Here is a 24,675-nt window from a genome sequence, read left to right on the forward strand (position 1 = left end):
GACGCCGGCGTGGGAGCACTGGAGGCGGGGGTGGGATGCGGTGGCGGTGGCAATGGGAGGTGAAGTGGCAAAAGGATGGCGGCGGCGCTGCGAGAAAAAAAGGGATCGGGAGGGAGGGGTGCGGCGTGTTGGGGAAAGGACGGGAGGATGAGGGGTGCGGCGCGTCGGCGGTGGGCCGGCGGTGGACTGGAAGACCATTAATTGCGAGGCTAATTTAGACTTTCATCAGTTTTAATAGATTTTAGCAACTCTTAGGCTGTCTCCAGCGATATTCTCCAAATCCCATCCTCTACATCCTTCATTTACAGAATTCTCTACAAGATTCTCTCCTCTATATCTCATTTCTCTCCAACAACGTTCTCTAAATCTCGTTCTCTATACATTAAACCCTCTATTAGAAACGTATTTTGTTCCAAATTTTTATACGTACGTATTTATCATACCTCAAACGCTATGGACATATTTTATTTTTATTTAAATCAGTGTTTGAAACGTAAAGAAAAAATAGAGAAGAGGAGAGAGAATCTCTATATATAGAGGAAACCTGTAGCGTTCTCTATTTTAGAGGACCATTTAGAGAACGCTGCTGGAGCAATAGAGAATGAAATCTTCCTCTATATATAGAGTACAGAACCCTTTAGGGCACGCTGCTGGAGACAGCCATAGCTTGCTAAAGGCTAAAGCACTTTTAGGACTCCAACTAAAGTTTAGCAAAATTTTATTTGGACCTGTTTGGATCCAAAGAATTAAACGAGGATACAAACAGGCCTTTTGTCGCACGCCATGGCGACGCAGTTGGAAGCGTTTTTTTTTCTGAATTCATTTTTCTTAATTGTTGCTTTGAAATACCACCTCAATGGCAATCCATTCTTTCTGCTCACGCGTTTGCTTGCTCACCAAATTACCAAGAAAAAGGCGATTGCAGGGCGCTACAAGTCCCACAGGAAAAACCCAAAATGACGCTGGGAAGATGCATGCATCTTCGTTTGCATTATTGTTGCGTCGTCTCTGATCTCAGGCATCCACCTCGCCTCCGACAAACAGCGAACGGGACCGACCTGATGAACTAGGGTTAGGTGTGCTATCCTCGCGCCGAAAGCGGAGCAAGAATTCGGACACGAGCGATTGAAAGTTGAAACTAGTCGCCGGGTGACATTGACAAACGCTGCTTCCAGGAAACTTCATCCGGGTTGATGTGCACCCATCGATCTGTGGTTTCTCCATCTTCTAGTACAAGTACACAGACAGCAGTAGCTCCCAGTTCAAGCCTGCCTCACACCCGACACCTCAGAGCATGCTCTGCCCGTGTACAATTCAATTCCAAACGAGACGATCTAGCCTGATCATCCCGACATCCCGACGGGCGGCGCAATGGCCGGCAAGGCTGACCCGGTGCCCACGCCAGCGTGGTGGAGCTGGTTCAACTCCGTCCTGGTGCTCAGCCTGATCCCGTGGCTGTCCGCGGTGGCGTGGCGGAACCTGCAGCGCCTCCAGCTGCACCACCTGGTCGGGCGCCGGGCGAGCCGGCGCGTGCGGTGGCTCGCGGCGTTCATCGACCCGTACCTGACTGTCAACATCGACGAGCATGAGAGCACCGGCCGCATGATGAGGCGCGGCGACGCCTACTACGAGGAGGTCAAGGCCTACCTCGGCGCCTCGTGCTCACGCACCGCGCGCCACCTCAGGGCCGAGGGCGCCAGGGACGCCGCCGCCGACAGGCTCGTGCTCAGCATGATCGACGGCGAGGAGGTAGCCGACCACTTCGGCGGCGCCACGGTCTGGTGGTCGGCGCACTCCAACAGGACGGCGGTGCGCAACGGCGGCGCGGGGCCGGAGGAGCGCTCCTTCAAGCTCCACTACCACGAGCGCCACCGCGAACTCGTGCTCGACAGCTACCTCGCCTTCGTCCAGCAGCGGGGCCGCGACATCATGGTCAATAGCCGCCAGCGGAAGCTGTACACCAGCGTCTCCGACCACCGTGCTGGATGGAGCCAGATGACGTTCAAGCACCCTATGAAGTTCGACAAGCTCGCCATGGACCCAGCGACGAAGAAGGAGATCATGGACGACCTCGACACGTTCAAGAACGGCAAAGAACACTACGAGCGCGTCGGAAAGGCGTGGAAGCGCGGGTACCTCCTGCACGGCCCGCCGGGAACGGGCAAGTCGAGCATGATCGCCGCCATGGCCAACCACCTCGAATACGACGTCTACATCATCGAGCTCACGTCGGTGAAGTCCAACTCCGACCTCCAGAGGCTACTAATGGAAATAAAGAGCAAGGCCGTCGTCGTGATCGAGGACATCGACTGCTCGCTCGACCTCACCGGGGCGCGCGAGAAGAAGAAGCGGGCGGCGGACGACACCAAGAACGGCGCGTCCACGTCATCATCGGCCGCGGAAGCGGACACCGCCGGCAGCAAGGTGACGCTGTCCGGCCTCCTCAACGTCGTCGACGGGCTGCTATCGGCATGCGGGGAAGAGCAGGTCATCGTGTTCACCACGAACCACGTCGAGGAGCTGGACCGGGCGCTCATCAGGAGGGGCCGCATGGACAAGCACATCAAGATGCCCTACTGCGGCTTCGAGGCTTTCAGGTTCCTGGCCGAGAGGGAGCTCGGCGTGGGGTCGCACGAGCTGTTCGGCGCCGTGAGAGCGCTGCTGGGGGAGGTGGACATGACGCCGGCGGACGTAATCGAGGAGCTGACGCCCAAGAGCAAGGACGACGACGCGGACTCGTGCCTTGCTGCCTTGGTGAAGGCGTTGGAGAAGGCCAAGGAGGAGAAGGCGAATCGAGGATCCAGTGCCTGATCTCGTTGGGCTCTGTCTCGCGCGTGTTGCTATGCATGCTTATAAATTATACTAAAAGACCGGAAAAAATAAAAATAGCATTCCATCCGGTGTCGCCAAAGCTTTTGTTTGCTTTATTATTACGTGTTCATCGTCGGACTCTTAGCTCCGTGGGTGATCGTGTGACTAATGTGTCTGGCCAGTCAAACCCTGACCTGATCCGACATAGGAAAGGGACAGAGAGTAGAGGTAATCGCCAATGATGGAGAGGGCCGGGCCGGAGCGTCAGAGGCAGAGGTCTGAGTCAGATTCAGATATCTTGGCTCTTCTTGTCTGTACCAATTTATTGTTTCTCGCTCAGTTTCAATATATGCGAACGTTTAAGTAAAAGTGTGATAGTAGGATTTTGTGAACTTAAATTAAGTGGAATGCCCTAGCCACGACATAAGCTCCCCGTTTTATCAACACATCTATGTACTGCAGTTGTAGTCCGAGTAAAAGGAAAGGCCTTGCAAAGCCCGACTTAGTTTGTTTCAAAAATGTGGAAATAAAACCTGAGAAAATAAATAATCCACACTAGATCTGATCTGATCTGTAAAACCTATAGAGTTTGGACTTGGAGCTGGCTTTAATTGCGCAGCTCCGGAATCAAAACAGAACAGTTTGAAGAAATTATTGTTAGCAAATATAGTATGTATACAGTTGTTTTCGTTAAAAAAATACATTTCAAACCATTTAGGTCATTTGGCCCGCACATATTCTGATGATGGCACTAATGCAAGCACTAGCTAGCTACCCTTGTGGACCTGATATGAACACAACAAACTCTACTTGCCCACCACTCCAAGCAAATCGATGAGAGACAAACACGTGGTGACACGCCACATGAGGCTGCAGACTCCCGGCTACCCGCTACCCATGCAAATGCATTCGTCCTACTGCCATCATCATTCTTGTCTTCAAAGTATACATACACATGCACATGGATCTCTCTCAACGATTCTTTCTTCTTTCTTTTCTCCAAAAAACCTCAAATTCCTCAGGCCAATGATGTCGAGAGGCAACTTGTACGGGGCAGAAAAATCTACCAGTACATTCGATCTATCATGCTGGTAACACTTTTTATGCTTTTCTTTGTCACTTGACTTGGGGGCCTCTCTTTTGTGGACGGTTCTTGTAATTGCCACTAAATATGAGTGCATAAAATATATGGCACCAAAACAGTAGAAATGTGAATTTTAGGTCCCATATATTGTTTTTCTTTTATGTTAGGCAGTAGCTAGGAAAATGTGTCCGGTAAGAAAAATTGCCAACAAAGTATTTCTTGGAAACACATCTACGCAGGTACAGGAAGCAGGAATTCAATGCCTCTCAGGAAACGTTTGCATTATTTCATTTTGTGTGATAACTTCACATTTTTCACGTACATATATATAAACTCGGATTTTTATACGAAGGATGCGGCACGAAGTTGCCGGTAGAGTCCTAATAGAAATACAACATCAGGTCCAACGATGATGAATACATCACGTTTTGACAAAAAGAAAAGGCAAATACATTGGTATCCAAAATACAATTATTATTATTATTTGCCAGCACATGTATTAAAACTTTCGTATTTTAAAATTACTTCGGTATAAATATATATGCATGAATAATGGTAAAGCTTGTGATTTTGGTTTTTGGCCTGGTGCTTCTGGAGGGCTTTCCCTCCCGTGCAGTGTGCCCCGTGCATGCCACCAAAGTTGTATGCGTTGCTGTGGAACGCTGGCCTTTTGCTGCGTGTCCTGCTGCTCCTCTTTGTGCTCTTTGTCCCCCTGCTGGCCTCTGCGTGTACGATACACCCGAGTGGGCTTCGCTTTTCCTCAGGGGTAAAAAGACGCACACTGCCCGTCTCCCTGCCTGTATTTTTGCTTTGTTGAGAAGGTAAAAAGGTGCAGTGGCTTTACTCTACGTAGCTTTGCAGACAGATTCATAATGTCTTCTACTCTTCTTGCTGTAACAGATCAGATTCAGAGACACAAGTAGTATGCATACTCTTGCAAGTTACATGAATACTCGTAGGTTTTACTCGATGATATTGGTGTGCGATTTCTATCTCAATATGGGAAAACCCTACGCCACCTATCTAGCTCGACTTTTTCCATGGCGAGTATGTAGTACCTGATCGAGTCGTTTTTATCCTGGGTAATCTAATCTAATGAACAAATGAACCTTACGAAAAGTCGTTCATGAAATCATTTGGTTCTTTAATGTAAAGTTTCTTTAGCTTGCAATGGGGATTTGCGAGGAAGAGATAGCTCCGTGCACCTAATTTAACTCACCGTTTAATTATTGAGATGTATTTTGTGCAAACATAGTTTTGAATACCAAATTAAATTATGAAGACATAATATTTTCTAAGTTCATTTTGTAAATTTTTATAGGTCCACATGCACATGCCCTCAATTGATTTTATTTGGCCCTGAATTGGTGTTTGTGATCATCCTCAGGCGACTTGCTTGCTTGCTTGCCGGCCCTCGACAAAAAAAAAAGGAGCAGCCGTTCAAATCCTCGAGGGCTTGTCCAATCAACCCTCCACGATCATGAGAGAGACAAACCGACGTGGCGAGGACGTGGTGGCCCACCGTGCATAGACACGAACACGCAGCAAATCATCACGGGCACTCCCTGTTTGCTTTTGTGGACCCCGCGGGCAGACACTGGACGTGGGCCCGCTTTGCAGGCCAGCGCCATGCCACCAACACGCATTAGGGCCCTGTATATGCACAACTGTTATTCATCATCTACTGGACAGACAGACATCTGCTGACTCTGAGGTTTGTGAGAGTTTGCAGCTGACTATGGAGTTTTGGGTGCTGCATGGTACTGCAATAATCTAGTGTAAGTAGTTCTGTAATCTTTGCTAGTGCAGCAGAGAGAGAGAGAGGAGGTGGACAGCTGTCTAAGTGTCTAGAATGATCTGGCAACTGGTGTTATTGGGCCTATTTGATTGTCAAAAAAAAACATAAAAAAAGCAGTTCCAAGGCACTAACGATTTGAGTCGGGTCACTTGAAGAGTAAAATGCACCGGCAGTTTCTAAATTTATATCACACTTAGGTACATCAACGTCGAAAATGCATTTCTAGATTAAAAACTAAATCTTTAAGTGGTTTACCATAAGCAGGTCCATATGTATACACATATGCACGTAACACTAACATGGTACGCTGATTGTACGTTCTTAAGGCTGCCAATATACATTATGGTGATAATTGATACATTTTCTCCTGGCTTTCTTTTCCGCCATACTATCTCCCTCCTCTGGTCTTTCTCTTGGCCGGTGGGTCGCTTGTCGATCTCACCACGTGCTGGCACCGTCCAAGCAGGCCGCCGCTTAGGGTGCCTCCTGCTGTTGTGGCCGGGCCGCATCAACGAAGGCACTGTTGTGCGCCATGTTCAGTCACGCGGTGGACGCACTATTGGATATGGTGGGCGGGTCGAAGGGTGATAGATGGTCCGAGGAGAGAGATAAATGAGACGGAAGACGTATAGTTAGCATAGCATATGTTGATAAGTACGAACCTGCAGTGAACAATTTAATAAATTTATAGGTTTAGAAATGCATTTTCAAAGTTAACAGATCTAAGTAACGCACCGTCACAAATTTAGAGACCGCCAGTTATTTTGCTCTTTCTTAAATAACATGGCATGTACAATGTTTATTTAAGGATCTTAGAATATAATCAAAATGCGGCACAACATGCTCATGAGGCAAGACGAGAGGGAGAGAGAGCGCGCCTTGCATCCGAGAGATTCACGGGAATCAGCTAATTGGGTGGGCTGATGAAAAGGCTGGGCCCGATGGGTTCGTATCGTTTGTGGGCCGGTACAACTATGGGATGAAGCCCATCCCCTCCGCCCCATGTTCTTCTCGCCGCCGGCCATCGTCGCCGGGCTACTCTTTTCCATCCCACATGATTTCACGATGATCCAGCCGTTCCCCACCATCCGCGGGCCAATCCGGCCATCCCCACTGCCCGTGGCGCTCCCTCCTGCAGTCGCCTTCGCCGACAACGATGTCAAATAATCAGGAAAATTCTAATAAAGCATGGGGATAAAAATGCTATTGTTTGTAAATTTAATATAATTAACACATATCATATAATTAAAACTAACCCATAGAAGCTACTCCAAAAGACATTGAAGAATTCAAGATGCATATTGAAAAATTAATAAAGCTAGGAGCAATAGGAGAAAGTAGAAGCCCGCATAGATCTACATCTTTTATAGTAAGAAATTATAATAAAATAGTTAGAGGTAAATCTAGAATGGTAATAAATTATAAAAGACTTAATGATAATACAGTAGATGATGCTTACAATAGAACCAACAAATAAGAATGGATCAATAGAATAGAAGATAGCAAATATTTTTCAAAATTTGATCTAAAAGCTGGATTCTGGCAAGTAAAAATGGTTGAAGAATCCATTCTCTGGACCGCCTTCACATGCCCACGAGGCCACTATGAATGGCTTGTCATGCCATTAGGATTAAAAAATGCATCTACATTATTTCAAGAAAAATACAAAACATATTTAATGAGAACCAAGACTATATACTAGTCTATATAGATAATTTATTAGTCTTTTCAAAAACCTATAAAGAACATATTGCTCATTTAGAAGTTTTCTTTATAAAGGTAGAAAAAATGGGTTAATATTATCTAAAAAGAAAATGGAAGTATGTAAAGAAAGGATTAATTTCCTTGGGTATGAAATAGGTGATGGAAAAATATATTTACAAGAACACATTGCAAAGAAAATCTTACAATTTCCTGATAATATGAATGCTAAAAGAGTTCTACAACAATTTCTTGGAATAGTGAATTATGCTAGAAACTATATTGATAATGTAGCAAAGCTTGCTGTACCCCTATATGCAAAGTTAAGAAAAAATGGACAAAAGTACTTCAAGTCTGAAGATATAAAATTAGTCCAAACCATAAAAAAAGTAAAAAAAATCTACAACCTTTAGAATTATCCTTAGACAATAATTATTTTATCATAGAAATAGATGCATCCATATCTAGATAGGGAGCCATATTAAAGCAAAAACCAAATAAATGTTCTCCAAAAATAGAAGAAAAAAATATGCATATATGCTTCAGGGAGCTATAAACTTAAAACAGTAAATAACACTGATAGAGAGATCTTAGCGATAATTCATACGCTGAACGCCTTTAGATTGCACTTAGGATTCAAAGAGTTCACAGTACGAACAGATTGTGAAGCCATTTGTCGTTACTATAACCAAATAAATAGCAAAAAGAGTTCTATTAGAAGACAAGTTTTATTCGAAGATATTATTACTGGAAATGGATATAAATTAATTTTTGAGCATATTAAAAGAAAGGAGAATAAATTACCTGACCTATTTTCACGCTCATCATTTTTGCAGAAATGATGAAGAAAAGCATCACCTTCAGCGGTATCGAAATATTTCTTTTTGGACAAGACAACAAGCTCAAAGTATTTCCACCAAACTCATTCAAATTCAAGCCAAGAGATCATATAATCTTGGATGAAGTGCAAGAATATGTTTTAGATAATTTCTGATTCCAATACAACAATAAAAGAGAAGAAAAAGGCTACATGCTATCAATACTAAATAGCCTTGCCGAATACTTCCACCATATCAACAAAATCCTACCAACAGCTCCTAAAGATAGAAAAATATATGTAGTTTATGATGGAAAATAGCCTGGTCTATAAATAACTTTTGAAGAAATAATATCCTAAAAAATAGAAGCAAATATGACCCAAGTAGAAATGTCATGAAAAAAAATACAATGAGATTGATGAAGCCTGGACTAAAGCAAAATCTATATTGGGAGTAAATTATTATATAGAACTAGCTGCCAAAGAATATATCCAAAATTTTAAATCAGCAAAGACAAAAGGAATACAACAAAGAACATCCATAATGAATACAGCCCAAGAAGGTCCGTCGAGACCAACTTATAAACAAACTCTGCAAAAAGGAATAGACCCTCTAGATAGTGTATATAGACTGGAAGATCATAGAAATGTTTGAACAAACTTCCCCACAATATAAAAAAAATAAAAAAAACAAAATATGAATGAACTAAAGGATGAAATGAAGAACCAAATAATGAATGAGCTAAGACAAAAAATCAAAGAAAAATTTGAAAATATAAAGAAAGATTTCGATGAGAAATTTGAATTCCTATTAATAGATGACAAAATGGAGAACTCACCAGAAAATAATATGAACATTTGCGGGCATAGGTAGCTTTGAAAGCACTTGAATATTTGTATGAATATCAATAAATCGGGCGTGGAAGCGTCAATAACATTCTCATTCCCTTAATTTGATAGTGGTGATATCAAATCTTTGGGCGTGGAAGATATATTATAAAAATACCGCAAAATCCAAAAATAGATAAAAATAAATAAATAAATTTCTTCAGATCGTGATATAGCATGCACCAGCACTGCATGGACAAGCATGCACTCAGCAAGCTATGATGTCTTCAAGATTCTACATGGGGATTTGTTTAAAAAAATATGCATGAGAAGCAACTGCAGTTAAGGCCATGCAAGCGCCATGCAGAACAAGTTACCAAAATATTAGCACCATATCGATGAAGTTTGCGCCATGCCGCAGAATGATCTTCTCAACAGAGAAGATAAGAGGCAACGAATGTCACACCCTAAAATATTTGATTTTAGGATGTGACTATCTTTTACAATATGTTCATCTATCAATAGGATTTTTCCAGGAATTTTAAAGATTTTTCTGGCAATTATTCTATTTATCCAAGAGCTAGATCCATTTTTTTACTTGGAAAGCTCTAAAATTCTTTTTCTTGAGTCCCAAATATTTTATTGGAATCCTCGTGACCCAAATTACCTTCCGAGTTTTCCTCGGATTTTTTTGGGATTCTTTCAGATATATATTTTTTGTGTGGTTTGAAATATTTATCTGGACTTTTCTAGATTTATTTTAAACTTAAAAATATATTCTGGAAAATATTTCTATTTTGATTGTCATAGTAGTCGGACCGAGCCATATCTTTGTTGTACGTCGTTTTAACCTTATCCTCTCTGAATCTTTAAGATGTCCCATCGAGCTCCCGATCCTCTAACCATTCTCCTCGATCAAGTCATGCTCGAAAACGACGCCTCGTGGCTCGTCTTCAGTGTTTTTCCGACGATGTTCGATCACCATCATATCCAGCGACTCGGCCTGATCTTTTCCTTGTCTTTTCGCGCTTCCGAATAAATGGTTCACATTTAACCAGCGCTGTCAGCTCGCTTTCCTGTTCAGCCTTCACCCGAGCTCGCGCTCGCAGCGCCGCCGCTGCTTGCGAGACCGTGCGCCCATGATAGAAGTCTCGAGTGCTGAGACTGCGCGACCCTCCTGCTCGCAAGGCCGAGCGCCCGAACCGTTGCGCCCGTGCGACCTCCTTCTGCATCGCCCCTGAGTTCCTGCAGACAGTCGCTCCTTTCCCTGATCCTTCTCTACGACATCACGGCCCCACCTGTCATCTTCTTTTCTGGTTTCATTTTCTGTTTAGGCCCAACCCGTGCACGGGGACAGCTCGGACTCCCTGCACAGCACCCCTATAAAGGGCGAGCCAAAACCCTCGGGCCTGTGCCCTACCCTGCCTCTGTGCGCCGCCCCTGCCCTTGCGCCGTGCGCCAGAGCGCCGCCTCGCCCCTGCTTATAAAATCCTCAGCCCCTGCGACATCCCTTTCTCTCTGTGCCCTAGCCCCTGCGTCCCTGTCGCACAGCCGCCGCCCTCGCGTCCCTACGCAGCTAGCAGGCCGTCCCTCTGCCACGTCGCATCTCCTGCAGCCGGCACCGCCGCGCGTCTCCGTGCCGTGCGTTGTCCCTGCCGCTGTCGCCTTCCTCCTGTGCGCCCACGGCCAGGCGTCTGAGCCCTGCTGCCCTGCGTGCCACCAGAATAGGACCACCGCCGCCATCAGTTTCCCCTGTTTCCCGAGCGCCGGGACTGCAGCGTCGCCTGTCGCCAACCACAGGACGCCGCCGCCCTACCCTGCGCGCGTCTCCCCCTCCGCAGCCGCGTCTTCTTCCCCCCTCCTGGCCTTGCCTAGCGCCGCCCCTACAGAACCATGCCCAGCACAAGAACAAGCGCATCAGCCCAGGAACGGAACATGCATGAACAGAACAGCCACTGTGATCTTCCTCCGCGAAATTCGATCACCTCGATTCGTCCCCGTGGTAAGTAAGGTATGGAACGGAATCCCCTCGTCGTCCTCTTTCAATTGCCCCGCTTCCCGCGACCTCTCGTGCCCTAAATCGACGGGAATTCGAGCTACAGTACCCGCCGGTCACCATTGCTGCCTGTTTCAAGCTTTTTGCAGATTGGTCCTTGGAAGATCCTGTAATTACCGTGAAAATTCCTGTGTCTTGCAGATTTCGTAGAAAACCCCCTAGATCTTTTCCATCTTCTCAATCCAGCCCCACCATAGAATTTTTCAGATCTAACCTTAATCTTTTCCTATTTTGCAAGCACTATTTTCTGTGTCTTGTATTTCTTTTCAGCTAACCCTTGAAGTCTATAGTTAATTGCGTATAGGTCCCTGCAGCGCTGTTTTATGCGTAGTTTCCGCGTTTTAGATCCGTTTTGATCCGTTCTTTTTGCGTTAGTCTTCTAAAACCCTAAGCTATCATTTAGTAGCGTTGTTGTGTCGTAATTCCTGTTTTTAAAATTAAATAATCAATTTAATTTGAATAATATCCTCTCATCTAGTTTTTCGAAATAAAATCCAATTAAGTCTTTTCTCCGGTTTTCATAATTAATGTTAATTTGATTAATATCAACTCAAATGTGTTTGTAATTTAATTTGTTTAGTTCAACTCGAATCACAAAGTTATGCGTTTAGATGTTCTCACCAGTTTTTTTTTCTAATTAATTATTTAATTAGTGTAATTTATACATAGAGAATTGTATATAAAATTTGACTAAGTTATACTTCGTCTTTATAAATGCAAGTATAATATGAGTTAATTATAATTAGGGATATTCTCTTTTGAATATCTTTTACATTGGTTTTCTAAATTAAAATAAATGAAAGCCTATCGTTCTTTTATTTCTTTTATGATATAAATCTTCCGATAGCTGTTTTTTTTCAACCCTAGCTCCGTTTTCCACGTTCCTTGCGCTCTCGTGACCGTAGCAGCGAGCCTTATCCTTTAGTTTGCTCTTTTAAAGCTTTCCTTTTGTTTGTTGTATCTGTTCTTAGTCGTTCTTGTTTGTTTGCTTGCTTGTATGTTTTGGGCCCGTTGCTTGTGTGACGTTAGAAGGAGCGTGACCCAAGAGCTTTGAAGATTTAGAGTTTGAAGAGCAAGAATTGAAGACTCTGAGCAGCTATTCTTTAAAAGAAAGGCAAGTGTTTCCTTGATCATGCTTTTGTTCTAATAATCACAATAAATATAACTTTTTCTTTATGCATGCATGTGTCCTAATTTTGATGGATCCTAATTAAGGATATGCCTAGTCTTTATGATCATTCCTTGTCAACCTGGGTTTTATCTTTATTGTTGGGTGGCTATTGCTTAGTTGCTTCAACTGGTTCCAGTTCGGGAATAATTTATAACCATGATGATGATAATGATGATGCTACACCTATTTTATCCATGTTCATGCTCTTTGTATTGTTAATCATAAGATTATATGTTTTAATTGGAACATGGAGAACCACCCAGGAAAACAGTGCAACCACAATACTATATGGCTCTGGTCTTGGCTAATTAATTAGAAACTCTAGCTTATGATAATCTTACCGAAAGGGCAAGATGGGAGTGCGTTGATGGGGTATAGCCCGGTCCTCTTGAGGTGTAGATATGTTCCTGGGTAAGGCGTCTTCCTCATTAGGGAGGGTTATGACCACTGCGGTCTGAAACCTTAGCGGATTGTCATAAGTTAGTGAATCTTTGTAAAGGCCTCGTAGTGAATCCCTTGCCACTCACCTCGGAAGTGTTTAAGAGGCTAGCTACCTCGGGCAAATCGGGAGACACGAATTGTGGGTAAAGTGCACAACCTCTGCAGAGTGAAAACTGATATATCAGCCGTGCTCACGGTTACGAGCGGCTTGGACCCTCACATGATAATTGAACTTGAAGATGAATTAAATCGTGGACCATGGTTATGGTTGTGGTTATCGTGGACCATGTTTATGGCTGTGGTTATGCTTATGCTATATCTCTTCTATTTCTTTTAAAGTGGGTTTTGGTATGAACTTATACCTTAGTAATCAGGTGCTAGTAAAACTTGACCAACTAAAATTGCTTATCGCAGTAAGCCAGTGAGCCTTTCCTTGATTTTGGCCTTCATGTCATATAATTCCCAACACTTGCTGAGTACCAACCATAAGTGTACTCACGCTTGTTATAATTGCTGCTCAGAAGAGAAAGTGATCTGAAGTCTTTTGAAGATGATGGTGAGTTCTAGGCCTGCGGAACCCCCGGTTGATTGCCTGTGAAGTTTGGAGTCTTCGTTTCCAGGATAAGCTGTATAACTCTGATAATCTTTATAGTCTTTTAATTCTCTTTTCGTGATACTGTTGCTGATTATTCACTGATGAAGTTACTATATGTATGGAACTTGATCCTAGCATACATATAGTTATGCATTCGGTTTTGTCCTTAAAAATCGGGTGTGACAGAGGTGGTATCAGAGCTGTGTCGACCGTAGGACGCCAGCCTAGATAGCAATGGTCGTTTTGTCTAAGATCTATTTTGACATAAAAGTCATATTTTACCATATCCTTGACCCTTTTTGTTGTTTATCCCTCACCCTTCTTCATTTATCTTATCCTTGATGCTGCTTTTATCTAACTCTGTATTCTTTTATTTTATTCCTTCATTTTCATTGCTTTTACATCTCACCATTTCCCTTGTCTGCTTGTACCCTCCATGGCATTGGTTACCTTGTATCCATTTGTTCCAATTTAACTCCTCCTTGATTTCAAGTTTGGCCACTTTGGAAATCCCCTTATATTCTATTCCAAGTGGATTTATTTTATCCTCTTCTCTTGTTACAAACGCTAGATTGTCCGACCTTGTACCCCGAAGAATGGAAGTAATCATCTACTACAAGAAGTCAAGCTAGAGCAACTGAAGACTACACTGGACTCATAGGCGTTACACTCAAGAAGTCAATGTTCTGCCAGACAAGCTGAGAGAGATGCCTAACTCAAGAATGCTGAAGCTTTAGGATATGGCCCATACTTAAGAGGTTTCCCTTTTCAGTTATAAAACGTTAGTTTCAGTGGTTTGATAGTTTATCTTGGTGTGCTTGTAATGCTTGTTGTTTGCTCTTGACTGCTTAGACTCCTTGTCTTTGCTTGTTGATGCGTTGTCAGACTTATGCCTGCAATGACATCAGTTCTCCCTTACTTTTCTCAACCACGATATCCTCACGTTCCCAAGCATAAGCCAGCAGAAAACACCCAAACCCAAATTCCATCCTTTTGTCTCGATACCCGTCTTGTCATATCGCTTTACTCCTGGTCAGAAGCTCCTTGCCTTATCTCTCCTTTCTATCTCTAGACTTTACGAATCTCTCGTCGACGCCATCTTCCTGCTCCTTGGCAAAAGTTAGCACAGAAGACCCAAATCCGTTTTCTCTCTTTCTTATTACCCATCTTGTTACCTTGTCGCCTCCTTTCAACCACAAGGTTTTGTAAATCTCTCGTCACCCCATCTGCTTGGAAGCATGTGAAGAAGATCCAATCATCTTCCCTCCCTTCTTGATACCCATCTTGCCATCTTGCCTTACTCTTTATAAAAAAAACTCAGTGTTCTATCTCCCCCTTCCAATCACCAGCCCTTGCGAATCTCTTGTCAACACCATCTGCTCAATCCAACTGAAAGCAAGTGAAGATCCAAATCCAAATTCTCTCCTTTGTCGATACCCGCCTTGAAATCTTGTTGTCTTCTTGATGAAATCTTTTTGCCCTAGCTCTCGTCTTTGTCACCAGCCCATGCGAATCTCGGGACGAGATTCTGTTTAAGGGGGGTAGTTCTGTCACACCCTAAAATATTTGATTTTAGGATGTGACTATCTTTTACAATATGTTCATCTATCAATAGGATATTTCCAGGAATTTTAAAGATTTTTCTGGTAATTATTCTATTTATCCAAGAGCTAGATCCATTTTTTTACTTGGAAAGCTCTAAAATTCTTTTTCTTGAGTCCCAAATATTTTATTGGAATCCTCGTGACCCAAATTACCTTCCGAGTTTTCCTCGGATTTTTTTGGGATTCTTTCAGATATATATTTTTTGTGTGGTTTGAAATATTTATCTGGACTTTTCTAGATTTATTTTAAACTTAAAAATATATTCTGGAAAATATTTCTATTTTGATTGTCATAGTAGTCGGACCGAGCCATATCTTTGTTGTACGTCGTTTTAACCTTATCCTCTCTGAATCTTTAAGATGTCCCATCGAGCTCCCGATCCTCTAACCATTCTCCTCGATCAAGTCATGCTCGAAAATGACGCCTCGTGGCTCGTCTTCAGTGTTTTTCCGACGATGTTCGATCACCATCATATCCAGCGACTCGGCCTGATCTTTTCCTTGTCTTTTCGCGCTTCCGAATAAATGGTTCACATTTAACCAGCGCTGTCAGCTCGCTTTCCTGTTCAGCCTTCACCCGAGCTCGCGCTCGCAGCGCCGCCGCTGCTTGCGAGACCGTGCGCCCATGATAGAAGTCTCGAGTGCTGAGACTGCGCGACCCTCCTGCTCGCAAGGCCGAGCGCCCGAACCGTTGCGCCCGTGCGACCTCCTTCTGCATCGCCCCTGAGTTCCTGCAGACAGTCGCTCCTTTCCCTGATCCTTCTCTACGACATCACGGCCCCACCTGTCATCTTCTTTTCTGGTTTCGTTTTCTGTTCAGGCCCAACCCGTGCACGGGGACAGCTCGGACTCCCTGCACAGCACCCCTATAAAGGGCGAGCCAAAACCCTCGGGCCTGTGCCCTACCCTGCCTCTGTGCGCCGCCCCTGCCCTTGCGCCGTGCGCCAGAGCGCCGCCTCGCCCCTGCTTATAAAATCCTCAGCCCCTGCGACATCCCTTTCTCTCTGTGCCCTAGCCCCTGCGTCCCTGTCGCACAGCCGCCGCCCTCGCGTCCCTGCGCAGCTAGCAGGCCGTCCCTCTGCCGCGTCGCATCTCCTGCAGCCGGCACCGCCGCGCGTCTCCGTGCCGTGCGTTGTCCCTGCCGCTGTCGCCTTCCTCCTGTGCGCCCACGGCCAGGCGTCTGAGCCCTGCTGCCCTGCGTGCCACCAGAATAGGACCACCGCCGCCATCAGTTTCCCCTGTTTCCCGAGCGCCGGGACTGCAGCGTCGCCTGTCGCCAACCACAGGACGCCGCCGCCCTACCCTGCGCGCGTCTCCCCCTCCGCAGCCGCGTCTTCTTCCCCCCTCCTGGCCTTGCCCAGCGCCGCCCCTACAGAACCATGCCCAGCACAAGAACAAGCGCATCAGCCCAGGAACGGAACATGCATGAACAGAACAGCCACCGTGATCTTCCTCCGCGAAATTCGATCACCTCGATTCGTCCCCATGGTAAGTAAGGTATGGAACGGAATCCCCTCGTCGTCCTCTTTCAATTGCCCCGCTTCCCGCGACCTCTCGTGCCCTAAATCGACGGGAATTCGAGCTACAGTACCCGCCGGTCACCATTGCTGCCTGTTTCAAGCTTTTTGCAGATTGGTCCTTGGAAGATCCTGTAATTACCGTGAAAATTCCCGTGTCTTGCAGATTTCGCAGAAAACCCCCTAGATCTTTTCCATCTTCTCAATCCAGCCCCACCATAGAATTTTTCAGATCTAACCTTAATCTTTTCCTATTTTGCAAGCACTATTTTCTGTGTCTTGTATTTCTTTTCAGCTAACCCTTGAAGTCTATAGTTAATTGCGTATAGGTCCCTGCAGCGCTGTTTTATGCGTAGTTTCCGCGTTTTAGATCCGTTTTGATCCGTTCTTTTTGCGTTAGTCTTCTAAAATCCTAAGCTATCGTTTAGTAGCGTTGTTGTGTCGTAATTCCTGTTTTTAAAATTAAATAATCAATTTAATTTGAATAATATCCTCTCATCTAGTTTTTCGAAATAAAATCCAATTAAGTCTTTTCTCCGGTTTTCATAATTAATGTTAATTTGATTAATATCAACTCAAATGTGTTTGTAATTTAATTTGTTTAGTTCAACTCGAATCACAAAGTTATGCGTTTAGATGTTCTCACCAGTTTTCTTTTCTAATTAATTATTTAATTAGTGTAATTTATACATAGAGAATTGTATATAAAATTTGACTAAGTTATACTTCGTCTTTATAAATGCAAGTATAATATGAGTTAATTATAATTAGGGATATTCTCTTTTGAATATCTTTTACATTTGTTTTCTAAATTAAAATAAATGAAAGCCTATCGTTCTTTTATTTCTTTTATGATATAAATCTTCCGATAGCTGTTTTTTTTCAACCCTAGCTCCGTTTTCCGCGTTCCTTGCGCTCTCGTGACCGTAGCAGCGAGCCTTATCCTTTAGTTTGCTCTTTTAAAGCTTTCCTTTTGTTTGTTGTATCTGTTCTTAGTCGTTCTTGTTTGTTTGCTTGCTTGTATGTTTTGGGCCCGTTGCTTGTGTGACGTTAGAAGGAGCGTGATCCAAGAGCTTTGAAGATTTAGAGTTTGAAGAGCAAGAATTGAAGACTCTGAGCAGCTATTCTTTAAAAGAAAGGCAAGTGTTTCCTTGATCATGCTTTTGTCCTAATAATCACAATAAATATAACTTTTTCTTTATGCATGCATGTGTCCTAATTTTGATGGATCCTAATTAAGGATATGCCTAGTCTTTATGATCATTCCTTGTCAACCTGGGTTTTATCTTTATTGTTGGGTGGCTATTGCTTAGTTGCTTCAACTGGTTCCGGTTCGGGAATAATTTATAACCATGATGATGATAATGATGATGCTACACCTATTTTATCCATGTTCATGCTCTTTGTATTGTTAATCACAAGATTATATGTTTTAATTGGAACATGGAGAACCACCCAGGAAAACAGTGCAACTACAATACTATATGGCTCTGGTCTTGGCTAATTAATTAGAAACTCTAGCTTATGATAATCTTACCGAAAGGGCAAGAGGGGAGTGCGTTGATGGGGTATAGCCCGGTCCTCTTGAGGTGTAGATATGTTCCTGGGTAAGGCGTCTTCCTCATTAGGGAGGGTTATGACCACTGCGGTCTGAAACCTTAGCGGATTGTCATAAGTTAGTGAATCTTTGTAAAGGCCTCGTAGTGAATCCCTTGCCACTCACCTCGGAAGTGTTTAAGAGGCTAGCTACCTCGGGCAAATCGGGAGACACGAATTGTGGGTAAAGTGCACAACCTCTGCAGAGTGAAAACTGATATATCAGCCGTGCTCACGGTTACGAGCGGCTTGGACCCTCACATGATAATTGAACTTGAAGATGAATTAAATCGTGGACCATGGTTATGGTTGTGGTTATCGTGGACCATGTTTATGGCTGTGGTTATGCTTATGCTATATCTCTTCTATTTCTTTTAAAGTGGGTTTTGGTATGAACTTATACCTTAGTAATCAGGTGCTAGTAAAACTTGACCAACTAAAATTGCTTATCGCAGTAAGCCAGTGAGCCTTTCCTTGATTTTGGCCTTCATGTCATATAATTCCCAACACTTGCTGAGTACCAACCATAAGTGTACTCACGCTTGTTATAATTGCTGCTCAGAAGAGAAAGTGATCTGAAGTCTTTTGAAGATGATGGTGAGTTCTAGGCCTGCGGAACCCCCGGTTGATTGCCTGTGAAGTTTGGAGTCTTCGTTTCCAGGATAAGCTGTATAACTCTGATAATCTTTATAGTCTTTTAATTCTCTTTTCGTGATACTGTTGCTGATTATTCACTGATGAAGTTACTATATGTATGGAACTTGATCCTAGCATACATATAGTTATGCATTCGGTTTTGTCCTTAAAAACCGGGTGTGACAACGAAGATCCCAGCACTCTCCGCGGTACTAGGAGAACATGCTTCGTAGAGAGAGGCATCTGAAGGAGTAGCCAGAGCCTCCAAGAGCGAAGTTCCTGTGAGAGTTTCTAAAACTAAAAAATGCCTAGTACCATTTCCTAGTCACCAAAACTGTAATATTTTTTCCCTCTTTATTTTAAGAGTTGGGGGTTTCCGAGAGGAAAAAACATATGTAAGCATGTTTATTTTAATAAAATATTTTCCATTTAATTTCTCTGTATCTGCTCGTCTGGTTGTGCGTTCTAAGTCTCTATACCAAGGATCCTATAGGAGAGATCTCTTCGGTAGTTCTCGTTTAAAGCCGTGTTTGACAGTTTGAGAGAATATTGTTGCCGTAGAGAAGTGTTCCCTTTGGGTGGAACTGCCTAGGGGGATGATAGGTTTTTAGGCCGCATAGTCATAACCGTAGATAACTAGGGATATGAGATTGCTTATTAAATATAGATTTGCGATAAATATGGTGAGCACCTAGTAAGACTTTACAGCCACATAGCGCACCGACTGTTGCGTTCGCCAACCGGAAACGATCCTGCACTACATATAAAACTAATAACCTCGTGAGCATATAAAACACTAATAAAAAAGATAAAAAGTTAATCAACGAATAAACAAATATATTAAGCATATAAGACAAGCTTGCTAATTTAAATATTCTAATATTAATCTTCACGTATTTGTTATTCTACCTGTCTGGTAATAAGGCAAGACACGGGAGAGAGGGAGAGGGAGAGAGGGAGATTGCATCGGAGAGGTTCGCGGGAATCAGCTAATGGGTGGGCTGATGAAAAGGTTGGGCCCGATGGGTTCGTATCGTTTGTGGGCCGGTACAACTATGGGATGAAGCCCATCCCCTCCGCCCCATGTTCTTCTCGCCGCCGGCCATCGTCGCCGGGCTACTCTTTTCCATCCCACACGATTTCACGATGATCCAGCCGTTCCCCACCATTCGCCGGCCAATCCGGCCGTCTCCACTGCCCGCGGCGCTCCCTCCTGCACTCGCCTTCGCCGACGATGTGGACTGGAGCTCGTCGGCGTCGGCCGAGGAGTCAATCGCGTGGTCGCTCCCCGGCCGCTGCCGCTCCTACGGATGCAGGGCCCTCGCGTTGACCCCCCGCCCGACGGCCTGCGCCTAGTGCAGGTCTGACCCGTCTCCTCCTCGGCTCCTCCTCCCTCCCTCGCGCACCCGCTCCTGCCTGCCCTGGGCGCAGCTCACTAGCTCAGGATTGTTGACTAGAGGTGGAGGTGGTAGAGCTATTTCTTATCTGGATTGTTGATTAGAGGTGGTGGATATGGTGCGCTTTCAGGAAATTTGAATGCGGCCATGAGGAGCAGATCATCCGTGGCAAACTGATCTGGGTGAAAACAGCTTGCTCCCCTCCTTCCCCAGTCGCCGTCGCGGCGAACTTTGGTGGGCGTCAACCAGGGCTTGTACCAACCTCACTCCCGTTCCCGACGCTGCTCCTGGCATTTGCTTGCCGCCATCTCTGGTTCACCATGGGTTTTGAATCGGAGGACGGCGGAGATGGGAGGGGGAGTCCAGCTGACCAGTCGGCGCGCTCTAGGACGATGTTCGGCTCCCCTGCTCATGTGAAGTGGCATCAGGTGATGCGTACTCTGCGGTGATCTTCCACTTGAGTTCTTCTTCTGGTTCCTGCATCCTAGGCGTTCGATGGTTTGCCCCAAAGGTACAACTGTTAAACTGTTCAGTTCGTTCGTTAAACACGAGTCTCAGGTTTATGCTCCCTTGGAAACTTAAGGCCTGCAGATCGAACAGGTTTGTTCTTTTCCTGGCTTCCAAACAGCGACAGCCTCTCTAATGTTGTTGATGCAATGCCCAACCTAGGCTACTATCAACAACGTGTCAGAGTTTCAGGCACTCACATAGATAGGGAAATTGCCTCTACGGGGCATATAGCCACTGTAAGAAGATATTTGTTTATCACATTTGTATGTGCTTTTGACCAAGTATAGCATAAACTTCCATTGATCAATTAAATGTTTAGTATCACTCAAGCTGATGATAAGTCTGCTTTTTTTTTTTTCATACATGCGGCACAGTTGCAGATTCTTGCTGAACCAAGGAACTGCTGAGGGGGTATAAATAGTGATCATGGCATAATATACGAGACATCAGTCAAGTTTGACAACGCCCAAAATAGTGAAATCTCATGTTCAATTCACATTGTACAACACGAGTACACGACAAGTTCAATCGCTCAGCATACAACACACAAGCTGAGTAGAAAGACAGTTACAAACCTATACAAACTACCACATAATCAAGCATGCATGTAGCGGTGGAAACTCCTTAAGTTTCTTTCCTGGGTGTTGGAAGGCTGTAGCATGTAGTGAAGTTGACGGGTAGAGGTGGCAGGTCCTCATTATAAGCATTCTCTGTGTGTGTATGTTGTGGGGGGGGGGGGGGGGGTTATTGTATTCTGCCACACTTCATATATTTCTTAATAACGAAGTAATGTACCCTTCCATTGAGCATCAAGATATTTGGTATCACTTGAACTACTGCAGTTTTTGTCCTTGTTCAAAGAAAGAGACAATCAAACAAATAGGAAGGGAACCAAAGTATCCAATGGTAAAAGGAAAACCTTTTCTTGAGCTGTATGTGTCCCAGAATATGAGTGTCGAATCTTTCAGTGCAGCTAAGGAGTAGACAATAGAGACAGCAGGTCATAGGAAATATCAATTGAGCTTTTGTTCAAAGATGGGCTTGTTTTGATTTGCTTCAATTGCTTTATTCACCTCTTCAAGATCGAAGCTGCCCTTCAGATTGAGCTTTTTGAGGCTTTGAAGATGCTCGATTCCAGAAAGAGAAAGAGACTGCTGCCCAGTGGAAGACCAAACTATCTTCCTAAGCTCAGAAGCTGCTGCATCAGAAAAAATAATGTTGGTTATGTCTGAGCACTCTATGATAAGGAAGTTAAGACTTTGGAAACTATATCTGGTGAAGGTGAGTGTGCTTTCACTGCATGACTTTTCCCCAAGCCTAAGGCAGCACAATTTCCTGAGGTTACCAAGAATCGCAATGTCCTCCACTGCCAAAAGAGTCTCATGCAGTGTTATTTTGGAAAGCTCTTCTAGATTTTTAATCCATTGGGGCAATCCTTCCAATCCACTGATTTTTATCTCCTGAAGATACTTTGGGGCTATATATAGATGTTGTGTGATGTGACCATTGTCCATCTTTCCATTCTTATTATCAGACTTGTTCTGGATCGAGAACGAACGCAGGCATTTGCTCAGCTTTTCAATGGCACGCTACAAATGCCTGAAGATTGGTTCTTGGCATTCATTGAGAACCACACCCAACTTCCTCAATTGGACTAGGTTACCGATGCTAATCAGCTCATAACCTCTGCCGGAAACTGCAACATGGGATAGCACCTGCAATTCTGTCATGGTCCAAAAACGACTTGGCATCTGTACAGTGAAAATGTCCTGCTGGCATCTGTACACTCAGCCTGGTGACTGGCAAGTAGGTACTTTAGCTTTGGAAGTAGAAGGGCCTTCCTGGAAAAAGCTCGTATCTTTGTATCTCGAATGTCAAGAGTTGGTACTTTAGCTTGTTGAGCTGCTTCCGTAGTTTGGTAATGTTGGTATTTCGGAGGCTCAAGTACTTCAGCTGAAACACGTGGTTGCAAATGTTCTTTAGATGGCGGTCCTTCAATTGCTTGCAATCTTCTAGATCAAGCATTTCCAGGAGCCCCAACTTAGTTGATAAAGGAATCAATTCTAAGAATATTTTGGTGTTATCCATTTCTGTCTAGTAACTTCTGTTGGGATGACTGAAAATGTTCCAGCAGGCTTTGGAATGGGTTGTATGTAGTTGCTGATATTGCAGTTGGATTGTATTCCGAATTGGAAGGCGATGAGCCCAGACAGGCAGAAGGTTGATCTTGAAAAAGTTTTCACTGCTTGCAATCTTGGTAATAAGGCGATAAGTCAAGTTGTCCATTAAAACCTTTTGACCTTGCCTATAATGTGTCTATGGGCACTACAAATCTGTGTGCAATAAGTACATCAAGACAGCGGTCTGCTTCATCCAATGCACTCAGCTTGCCTCGTTTTGCTATCATGCCTTCAGCAACCCATCTTCTTTCCTGTCTGTTCCGACAAAAGGTCGTGTCCTAAGGGAAAATGCTGAGATATAGTAAGCAGTTCTTGCAATTGCTAGATAGGCCATTGTAGGCAAACATCAGTAAATGCTTCTTGTTCTTGGACCATGAATATCTATCTAGGTTGTTACATAAGCTCCAAAAATTCCCTAGGGTCTGATTAGGATTAGCATAGAGAACAGCAAGGAACAACCTACAGTTGTTGGTGTAGAAGACCAAGTTTCCGAAGATGGTCCTCAAGACTGCCTTTACATTCTTGTTCACCGGGCCAATTGCTTGCTCCAAGTAGAAGTCAGTAAGATAGTCGCGGTGGTCTGAATAAAACTTCCACTCTTCATAGACTTCACAAGGGGCCTCCTTGTGAAGTCTATGAAGAGTGGAAGCCTCCTTTTAGTAGCCTACTCCTTTTCTCCTTGTGAAGTCTATGAAGAGTGGAAATTTTATTCAGACCACCGTGACTATCTTACTGACTTCTACTTGGACTAAAAGGCGTGGATCCAACTAGGACCAGGGTCCTTGTAGTCAAAGGAGCACGAACTAGCCGCACATGGATCTTCAAATGCTTTCTTTGCAAACCAATCTTGTCCCACAAGTGCAATGACTCTGGGTGTAGCATTTTCTTCTTTGCCCTCGTGCTCTTCTCGGTTGCGATCTGGGTGTCCTAATGGGTTTTGGGGGCTTGAACTTGTACTCCCCCTGACCCCTGGCTGCCCGTGAGGGAGAGCATCCACATCTAAATTATGTGAACTTCTCCCTTCACCAAACCGGCGGGGGAGAAAACCTTCATCTGGACTCATTGTTTCTTCTATTTCCTTGACCTCGTCAGGGAGAGAATCTCCACCTGAATTCTGTGTTTTTTTCTCTTCTATCAACCGGGCGGATAAGAGTATCTTCACCTGAAATTTATGTCTGTTCTCTTTGATCAATAACCAGGCGGGGAAGAGTCTCCTCACCTGAATTCTGTGTTGTTTCGCTTCCATGAACTCCCCGGGGGAGTGGATCTCCTCCACCTTCTGCTGTCATCAACTTAAACAGACAGAAACTCTCAAATGGGACTGGTTTAGCTTCGACCAAAGCAAGCCGTCGAGCATCTTCCAGGTTTTTCTGGTGTTCATCATCGGAAGCATGCAGCGATGCCTTGTTGACCTTGGATCTGGGAGGGGGTTCGACACCGTACCTCAGCCGTCTCTCCCCCACCTCACGAGCCCGGACCTTCAGCTCTCGGATCTGCGTTGCGATGCGGTGGCGAGCCGGCAGCGTCCACACCAGCTGGGGCAGTCGTTGCAGGAGACCCAGGAGGCCTTGCCCCCCTATCCTAGTGCCGATGCTTTGGACATAGATGTCGATGCAGTTCTGGGAGGCGTACGCCACTTCCACGACCTGCTTCATCCACGCACGGACCTGGTGGTCCTCGTCAGTGTCGTCACCAGCGGCGTCCGCGACATGCATGAGCAAGCCGCTCATGCTCTCCATCTCGTCCTTGATGAAGTGCACGTCGCCGCGGACGCCGCCAAGCAGCTGTGCCTCCTCGGCAAGGGCTGATGTCAGCCGGCCGAGCAGCGAGTCCACAGCGCCCTGGGCAGAGCCCAGGATCATGTCCAACATCTTCCGGATCTCCGAGCTTTCTCAAGTCAGCTAGCTGGTGATGTGAGAGTGCAAATCTGAAG

At 44.6% G+C, this 24,675-nt stretch overlaps 1 protein-coding gene and 1 pseudogene across 1 annotated transcript; one reads left to right on the forward strand and one right to left on the reverse strand.

Moving 5' to 3' along the window:
* Positions 1-1,278: 1,278 nt before the first annotated feature.
* Positions 1,279-3,180, forward strand: LOC112903483 (AAA-ATPase At3g28510-like). Its single transcript, XM_025972752.1, has one exon. The coding sequence runs from the start codon at positions 1,372-1,374 to the stop codon at positions 2,809-2,811; it is 1,440 nt and encodes a 479-aa protein (XP_025828537.1). The 5' UTR covers positions 1,279-1,371; the 3' UTR covers positions 2,812-3,180.
* An 18,125-nt stretch (positions 3,181-21,305) lies between these two features.
* On the reverse strand, positions 21,306-23,019 carry LOC112902088 (annotated as a pseudogene).
* Positions 23,020-24,675: the final 1,656 nt, after the last annotated feature.

The sequence above is a fragment of the Panicum hallii genome, chromosome 8 (genome assembly GCF_002211085.1).
Source record: "Panicum hallii strain FIL2 chromosome 8, PHallii_v3.1, whole genome shotgun sequence".
NCBI classification, from domain to species: domain Eukaryota; kingdom Viridiplantae; phylum Streptophyta; class Magnoliopsida; order Poales; family Poaceae; genus Panicum; species Panicum hallii.

Coding starts and splice junctions, on each gene's coding strand:
- LOC112903483 (XM_025972752.1), top strand. CDS start 1,372: ATGGCCGGCAAGGCTGACCCGGTGCCCACGCCAGCGTGGTGGAGCTGG.